Below are 9479 nucleotides of genomic sequence, written 5' to 3' on the forward strand. Positions count from 1 at the left end.
CCCGCTTAAAAGGACATATTATATTCATAATTCATGTACATTTATTATGTAAAGATTTGAATAAAATATAAACGCTGGTAATATGTTAAAAGGTATTTTGTTAGCCTTTACTAATGAGCGCTCTTAAGACTAAAGGGCAACACGGGCTCGGCGAAAAGAGGAAGGGACGGTGGAGGCTTGGGCCTAGACCGAATCCATCTCTACCTATGAACGATTATTCCTGGTGTAAAGAACTCCTCGGTAACACAAGAATAAAATTAATTAATATTATCATTTAATGAACGAATTGCGGTTCTTAACCTTAATTTAATAAATTAAGGTACTTCTTCACTAGTTTTCATTTTATATAAAGAATAAGTTAATCATTTTAAAAGATATCAAATTTAACTTTTAAAGATACACTCTTAAGTTAGGCAATTGGTGATCCTAAAAAGGACCGGTTCATTTGTACTTTGTGTTAGATGCTCCAAAAAATATTTACTTGGAGGAGGTGTATTTGGTCACAGCTTTGGTGCCCTCAGAGACAGCGTGCTTGGCCAACTCACCGGGGAGGAGAAGTCGGACAGCAGTTTGGATTTCTCTGGAGGTGATGGTTGATCTCTTATTATAGTGAGCGAGACGAGAGGATTCGGCAGCGATTCTCTCAAAGAGATCATTCACGAAAGAATTCATGATGCTCATGGCCTTGGAAGAGACACCAGTGTCGGGATGGACTTGTTTCAAGACCTTGTAGATGTAAATGGCATAAGATTCTTTCCTCTTGTGGGACTTCCTCTTTCCTTCAGTCTTGGTGATGTTCTTTTGGGCTTTTCCGGCCTTCTTTGCGGCTTTACCAACGGACTTGGGTGGCATGATTAAGTTGTTAGTTCAGTGAATGAATATAAACTGGATGATCCTCCTCTCAACCGGTTGGTATTTATATGAAAAAGAGGGGATTGGAGGGTTGAATCTCCAGCGAGTGCGCTCTTTAGAATGGAAATCCGCGGAAAATATATTCCTGGGTGTGCATTAATAGTTTTTTTTGCCTATTTTAGTAACAAAGCCGTACAAATATAAAACAAAAACCCTTTTACAATTCATGAAGAATATATTTGAATATTAAACAGGCCAACAAGTTTTTTTAGAATTTTTCGCATATTTTACACTTGTTATATACTTTGAGTAAAAAAATATTGATGATTTAATTTATTAGATGTATTTTTTTGATAATTATTCCAAGTATGGTTTTATACTTCATGTGAACTAATGTTCAATTTCGATTGGAAATGATTTTTTTGCGTTACTTAATGTCGCTGAGGATCAATTTTTAATCATTTCCATTTATTTTTTACGTTTTTATTTTATTTCGTATTTCGCTGATTAAAAATTTAACCTAGGGTAAGCAAAATGATTGATAAGAAGATAATGTTTTCATAGGAAATATCCTACTGATAACGAAATTTTAGACCAACTCAATGAAACATATTATTTATGACTCAATGAAAAAAACTCAAACTTGAAAGATCACATTCTAATATAATTATAGTATGTCTAATTATGTTGTAGTAATAGGGTGATTAATCGGAATAGGAGAATCGGGAGTTTTTTCTCAATCAGAATCGTCATCGGGAAAATAATATTTAATTATTGATTCTGAATTTTATTTATGAATGGTTTTAAGCTATTTGGTACTTTTCCAAGTTATGAAAATAAGGCAATTTATTTTATTGATTGTAATTTTTATAAATTTATAGCAAGGTGCGTTTGCAAACGGGGGGTCTCAAATTAACGTATTTTTACTAGAAAATTTAATTGTGAATTTTTTTTGCAAAAGTTTAATATTTGAAATTTAATATAATTGTTGAATTTTTTTTTCTTAAAAGATTAAATTTTTGCGAATAGTTGCGGATTTTTAAACAAAGTTCAAATATCAAATTGGAAATTTTGTTCTCAAAATTTAATATTTTAATTTTTTTTTCAAAGAATTTTATATTTGAAATTTAATTTTTGTAGTTTCTTGAAAACAGCTGGGGATTTTTGAAATTTTTTTCTAAAAAATTTAATTCTTTCCGAGTTACTGTTGATTTTTTGATTTTTTTTTCCCAAAAGATTTGATTTTTGCGAATATTTGCGGATTTTAAACAAAGTTCAAAGATCAAAATGGAACTTTTTTTCAAAAAATATAATATTTTGAAATTTTGTGCTCAAAATTAAATATTTGAATTTTTTTTTTTCAAAGAATTGATTTTTTTTTTTATGAATAACAATGTCATTGCAAGCAATATGATTGTGAATAATTTTGTGGCAAGAAAATACTGGTGTGTATAATTTCATTCCAATTATTTTATATTAGGCAATCAAACTTTTGAATTATAAGATAAATTCCACTGCAGCTGATTCCTATGGATTGTGGACCCCCTTTAATATTCTATAATACACCCCAGCCCAAATGTTGTCCAGGTAAACTGCTGGGCTCCGAGGCAAGTTAAACACCACTGCATTTCTAAGCATCAATGATTACTTTTATATACTATAATGTACCCTGGCCCACAAGTTGTGTAGATGAACTGAGGGGACCCGAGGCAAGATAAATGTCTCCTCCAACGCTTCCCTGAGCATCAAAGACGACGACTTATAATATCCCAAAATACAACCCACTCCGTTACTTGATACTCAGAAAGGCGGTGACAGATTAATTTACCAGTTCACCTGCGCAACCCCGACCCAGGGTGTATAATACAGTCTACAGTAATATATATGTATATTTTTTTTGAATTTTTTTAAAAGTCATTATAATACTTATAATTAATCACGATGATGTTGTACCATAAAAATTTATTTTATAATATTTTCCAAAATAATAATGAACATTAGTTATCAATCTGACTACTATCAGCCTCAATAACAGCCTCCAAAACCCCTGGCACACATTGGCAACGAAGTCATTTTTCTTTATCCTCCACTGTTGGTTAACGGAGGGTCTTCAGAGCATCAATATTCGGCTGGCAGACTTTGTAAGTTCTTCTTCGCAATTTGCCACCAAATGGAGTAATCCAGTGGATTCAAATCTGGGCTCTGAGGGGGCCAACGGTTCTTGGACAAAGAGTTCATGTTACTACCCATCCACTAATGTAAAATATTATCAGCATGAGCCGGAGCCCTGTCCTGCTGAAATATAGACGTGGCCTTGTTGCACTTATTCATTGTCTTGGTGATCTATGGGACCACATTTTCCTTCAACACCATCAAGTAATTTGCAATTTGGTCTGGTTTCCAACAAAAAACCAAATTGGAGGCATATTCCTCCAGTTGATGCCACAACGCCCTAAATCATCAGAGGCTGGATGTTTGGTCTTGGTGACTGTCCATATGCTATTGTCAGCCTTGCCAAAGCATATCACCCTATCATTTTGCTTCTTGTAGACGGGGTAAACGCTAAAAGTCTTTTCATCGGAGAAAAAAATTACCTAGTTGCTTTTATACTTCACACCATTCAAGAGTTGTTGAAATCGCTAAAGACAGAGTTCTTTTTGACAATGGGACAGGAGTTTGCCTCTCAATTCTTCAAAGCCACCTTCATCCAGCCTTTTGGATGGCCTTACCACAGTAGATGAATGCACCTTTTTTTTTTTTTTTTTTTTTTTTTTGCGTACTCTGACATCTTCATCGTTTGGTTAACTTTAAAGGTGTCCATGATGTCTTAAGGCTTCACTTTGGTCGGTGTGCTACTCTTGGGTTTGTCCTTAAGGTTGTCCCCATCATCCAAACGATTTCTGACCCGACAGACTGTGGCTTGCTAACCTTTAAGGCCTTCATAATGTCCGAGGTGGTCCTGCTGGGTTGGATAATTACCTATGAAGACTTTTCTTGCCTCCATTGCAACATATACATAAGTTTTGTTTACAACATGTACATCAATCAAAGGCTTAGAATCTAAACTATTCAAAAATAATCAGAACATAAAGATTTAATCAACAGCACCTATTCAAAACTGTATTTTTAGAAGGTCTCATTACTTTTTCTAACCCCGGTATTAAGTCCATAATTTTAAAAGATATAAAATTTAACTTTTAAAGATACACTCTTAAGTTAGGCAATTGGTGATCCTAAAAAGGACCGGTTCATTTGTACTTTGTGTTAGATGCTCCAAAAAATATTTATTTGGAGGAGGTGTATTTGGTCACAGCTTTGGTGCCCTCAGAGACAGCGTGCTTGGCCAACTCACCGGGGAGGAGAAGTCGGACAGCAGTTTGGATTTCTCTGGAGGTGATGGTTGATCTCTTATTATAGTGAGCGAGACGAGAGGATTCGGCAGCGATTCTCTCAAAGAGATCATTCACGAAAGAATTCATGATGCTCATGGCCTTGGAAGAGACACCAGTGTCGGGATGGACTTGTTTCAAGACCTTGTAGATGTAAATGGCATAAGATTCTTTCCTCTTGTGGGACTTCCTCTTTCCTTCAGTCTTGGTGATGTTCTTTTGGGCTTTTCCGGCCTTTTTTGCGGCTTTGCCAACAGACTTGGGTGGCATGATTATGTTGTTAGTTCAGTGAATGAATATAAACTGGATGATCCTCTTCTCAACCGGTTGGTATTTATATGAAAAAGAGGGGATTGGAGGATTGAATCTACATGGGGCGCGCGCGTTCTCTATTATGAAAATACGAGGGAAATGAATACCAGTATAATTCATGTATGAAAAAAATTTCATTATTATAATAGGGTCATATTATTATTTCGAAAAACGAGGACATTTTGGTTAATTCATCTTTGTTTTTAAAGTAGATAGGATTAAAATTATGAAATAAACGAATTGCAAGGAATTTATAACATTTTATTAAAAGTGAATTTTCAATTTCTTAGCTTCTTGTATAATTGGTACTTTTAGAGAGGACATACCGATAGAAGTGTTCTGTCTGCCCTTATTTGGGGCCATGGTCTAGTCCAAGCCACTTGTCGGTCCTTAAAGAAGGTATAATCCATCCCTCGTGACAGCAAAGAACATTTTTTCCTTTATTAATGATTTTCGTGTGCATATAAATATGGCTCAAACAAACTTTGTTTAGTAAAAATACTACAATTTTTTTTTGCAAATTTCGATTTGGCAATTTTTTGGCATTTTTTTTTCTTTTTTGATGCAAATAGATATGTTGGTATGTTATTTGAAGTCTATAACACAATTATTTTTTTATATTTAATAATAATACATATGTCATAATTAAAGCTGGGCACGTTTGGTCAAATAAATTACATTTTTGAGATTCGAAAAGGATAACGGTTATTGGATGTTCACTATTATTATTGAAAAAAAACAGTTGATGACATCCAATGTTGTGCATTTTTGGGACATATGTTAATCTCGTGACAAAAATCTGAATTAGAGTTGGAGGTGCCACGGATATTTTTGATTAAATATTGCAAGGCATAGCATAACGGTATGGACAGAATTGAGTTCTTGGCTTTGAGATAATATATATTCTAGAGGTCTAAGATACGTCCTGATTTTTAATTGACAACTTAAAAGATATCGTTCAAATTTATTCTCGCCTTAAGTGATCCTAGTAGATTTTCTCTATTGATTTGGAAATAATTTGTTTTTGTAGAGAATAGTTTACGAGATGCAAATTCAAATGGTTGTTGAAAATAAAATCGCTACTAGACACTCAGGAGAAGAATTTATACTAATGATTATTGGCAATGACGGTCATAATGCGTTAGACATGTAAACTTATTTAATTTAAAGCATTTTTGAAAATCTAGTTTCGTAAAACATCAGCTCCAGCTAACCCCGCAAAGTATTCGTCCGGATAGGGGATGGAAAAATAGTTATTTATTCACGATGGGCGATATTGTTAGCTTGCAGTTTGCACTGATACAGACTGGGTTATTAGATTTCCAAGCCGTAGCAATTGGGGAATCCCATTTTGATATCTCTCACAACAGTTTGACTATGGTGTTATTTCGAAGCACTAGTGGAACCAAACCACCTCTAATAAATTTATGTTTACCTTCATCCTTGATATGCACTCTGCCATCGAAATCTTTAATTACGATTTCTGGGATTCTGACAAAACAGTTTCATACTTTTGATTAACTTTCTCCATGTCCATTTCTGGATTTGTCAAACGGTTTTTGATAGCATTGGGGCCTAGTTTTATCCAATTCTTTAATCACTGTATGGGTTGTTCGACTTAGGTGATAACGAATTCTCACCATACCAGAGACTTCACAGGGGTTCCCTTGACTGTGATGTTGGCAAATACGCTGTTTTTAATGACTATATGTGTCTTTACTTTGACAAACTTTAAGAAGCTAGTTATTTCCCTTACAACCTGTGTAGCGTTTACCCAAATACGGCATTGTTTTTTGTCCCTGTAGTCCTAATTACCGCAGTTGCTAGAATGGAAATGTCGAATGGGGGGGGGGGCACTTTTTACTAATTCGAAACCTTGTTGCAATAGAAAAGGCTACGTTTGCCCTTTTTACTCAGCCAAAACTAAGGCAACATTCATGTTTTCTTTTACTTTGGTGAGATTATTGAGAGTATCTTGCTTTTTTCCAGAGCTATTTGTCAAAATTTAGTAAAAAGGTGATTCAGAGTATATATCCCTACTAATGAGGAACCAGAGGATTCACAGTTATACTTACGGAATCTGATCTGCATTGGGACCTTTGACACAAAGTCATCAATCAACTCTATCTCCTCACTGCATCTTGTCTAGAGTAAACACCTCAAATTACACTGATTCCACAGGTGTACTATTAAATGCCTATTTTATAAATGTAGTTATATAATTTATATATTTAAACAAATCATATAAAATTTTGTTAATAAGATTTAATCCAAATTAATATATAAGATATTGTAACTTCCACATGAGTGATGATTAAAATATTCATAAATGCTGTCCAATGAGACAAATATCTACATTTTAAATAATTATGGAAAAAAAACACAATAATTGATAAAATTAAAAATAGTTTACAAACTATTGCATATTTCCTGTAACAAAACTTGGATAATTAAATTTCTATATGATGATATGACTAAACTTTTATTTGGGTACTACATAATAGTTATCAACATTTATACAAATAAAGTGTATTGTTTATTCGTTTCAAAATAGCCTTTAAGTCAAGCATTTGATAGATACAAGTAAGTGATTAAATATTAAATAAATAAGAAAAAATGATTTTATTATAAATACTCAAGAAATCTTGGAAGAAGAAATTATATGATTAACATAACAAGACCTATTAATGATGATACTTATAATTGGTATATACGGCCCCAACAACGATGCCTCTCTCTTCTTCGAAGAGAGACTATTGTGAATTATTTCAAGCCTACCCACCATCATTGGTGGAGAATTCAATTTAAAGCTCAAAGTGTGTAGATACATTCAACCAAATTCGGTAAATGACCATACTCGTGCTAGTACAGGATGGAAGGCTATAATGTCCTCGTTTGGTTTCTGTGATGTTGGGAACAATATAAACGATTATACTCATACCTTCTATACAAAAGACAATCATTCTAGAAAAATGATTTGTTCTTGATGAAGGGGTTTCTAAAGGAATCAATTTTTTCTTACAATACTATTGACACACAGTTATCAGATGATAGATGAATTAGCGTACAATTATATCCAAAACTAAGATAATCAACAATGGAAACTGAATTAAAGAATGTTTTACTCAATTTAAAAAATGATTTAATTGCACTAACACTGCTACGTGTGCAAGGTGCAGAAATGATGGGATATATTATTGTGAGGAAAGGAGATGTGTACCTAAAAATCATTTCTCACTCAGTTTCTCTTCCTCTTAAGAAGAAATATCTTTCCAACAATCTATTCCAATACCCATACTTGAGACAAACAAATGATTGTAACTCACGTTCCTTCCACAAAGAAAAAAATAAACGATTGTTTAATATATTAAGGATTCATTATAATATTTGTATTTCAATTAACAATAGCCAAGGAATCTACAAGTCTGTTTGGGAGGAACAATATGTCCCATGAGGCCCTCAAGCTGTGGTTTCACAACGTTATCTACAAATGCATAACATTTCTTCTCCCATTTAGGACGATACATAAAGAAGATCTTACATTCCTGCAAAATTAAAATGTAACAGAGAGGTTGGATAAATATAGATAGTTGATAAAGTATGTATATCCTACGATTTTCATGGTATCGACAATTTTATCCAGGCCTAATCCATCGGCAATTGCAGCGTTCACCTTCTTAAAAATGAATTTGCAGAGCTTACAGTTGTCCAACTTTTCCTCAACTGGGATGGAAACAGAGTTGCAAACAACAATAAGAGTTGCAAACATCAAAACGAACTTCATTTTGTATAATTTAGAGTCTTGTTGTCTTCTTCGAGAATTAAATTCTTTTGTACTCCATATATCGGGTTTCTTGTGTTTTTATAGTTAAATCAGAATCATTTCTTATCATTCAGCTTTGTTTGTAAGATGCACCAGCCAAAACTAATTCCTGCATGATATATGCATGTAATGTGAAAATTTTTATCATACACATAAATATTTACACAAAATAAACAAATCAATTGATATCAAACTATTTAATTAGGTCAAAATGTACGTTCTGTATAAGAGTATTCTTTGAACTTAAGATATGTTGTTAAGTCATTTTAATGTTTTTCGTAATAAAAGCAAATATAAACAAAAAGGTTCAGAAAGTAAATTAGCTCAAGATAAAAAACAAAAGACATCTGGATTGAGATATACAAAGATGCCTAGGGAAATTTTCCTCATGTGTATCTCATGGGGCTATGATGATACTATCTTCCAAAAATTAACACAGAGTTTGAGACGATTTCCTGTTAAGTTAGAGTTGTGAAGGGGATCCAAAACTGTGCTGTTGATAGGCATTTTAAAAATCAAATTGGGATTCTGGAGACTTTAAAGAAATTATTTATTTTATTCTATAGATCCCATAGATCACCATGACCCTAAAGAAGTCCAACACGGGCACGTATGTATTTCAGTGGGACTGAGCTCCTGCCCATACTTCTGTCATTGTACAAGAATGGATGGTTGGTAGTAAAATGAGCTTCTCGTCCAAGAACTTTTTCTACTCCATCAAACCTCAAGGAAGTGAAGTCATTCTTAGAAGCATGTTCAATTCTATATAAACTTTAACCAAGATCCCTCAATTGGAAAGACATCACTGCATCGAGGAAGAACAAATCATTCAATTGTTTGGAAGCTGGAAATGCAAGTTTCATGCATATAAAAGGTAACCCTGAGTAACATTATGTATTATAACCGTTATTGCCACAAAGCTTAAGTATGTATACTTCTATGATTTATAGGATGTCGTCAACTGTTTTTTAACTAATAATTGTGAACAAAACATCTGTGAGTGGGAATGAAGGGTGATAAAGGACTTAAGACTTTTAGGAAGCTAGAAACTATAACAAAATATCTTACAAAGCGTTCATTGTATAGGAAAATGATTTTCCAAT

General features: G+C 33.4%; 2 protein-coding genes and 1 long non-coding RNA gene across 3 annotated transcripts; all 3 read right to left on the reverse strand.

The window, feature by feature from the left end:
* Window positions 1-273: 273 nt before the first annotated feature.
* Window positions 274-868, reverse strand: LOC121127469 (histone H2B-like). Its single transcript, XM_040722884.2, has one exon. The coding sequence runs from the start codon at window positions 850-852 to the stop codon at window positions 478-480; it is 375 nt and encodes a 124-aa protein (XP_040578818.1). The 5' UTR covers window positions 853-868; the 3' UTR covers window positions 274-477.
* A 2746-nt stretch (window positions 869-3614) lies between these two features.
* Window positions 3615-4542, reverse strand: LOC121126845 (histone H2B-like). The gene has a single exon (XM_040722190.2). It carries the CDS (start codon window positions 4509-4511, stop codon window positions 4137-4139), a length of 375 nt encoding a protein of 124 aa, XP_040578124.1. The 5' UTR covers window positions 4512-4542; the 3' UTR covers window positions 3615-4136.
* Window positions 4543-7920: 3378 nt separating this feature from the next.
* LOC121126853 (uncharacterized) lies at window positions 7921-8393 on the reverse strand. Its single transcript, XR_011782580.1, has 2 exons — window positions 8167-8393; window positions 7921-8098 (listed from the first exon to the last, which is right to left on the reverse strand). It is a non-coding gene; the product is annotated as an uncharacterized lncRNA (long non-coding RNA).
* Between the last annotated feature and the right edge of the window lie 1086 nt (window positions 8394-9479).

The sequence above is a fragment of the Lepeophtheirus salmonis genome, chromosome 1 (genome assembly GCF_016086655.4).
Source record: "Lepeophtheirus salmonis chromosome 1, UVic_Lsal_1.4, whole genome shotgun sequence".
Lineage (NCBI taxonomy): Eukaryota > Metazoa > Arthropoda > Copepoda > Siphonostomatoida > Caligidae > Lepeophtheirus > Lepeophtheirus salmonis.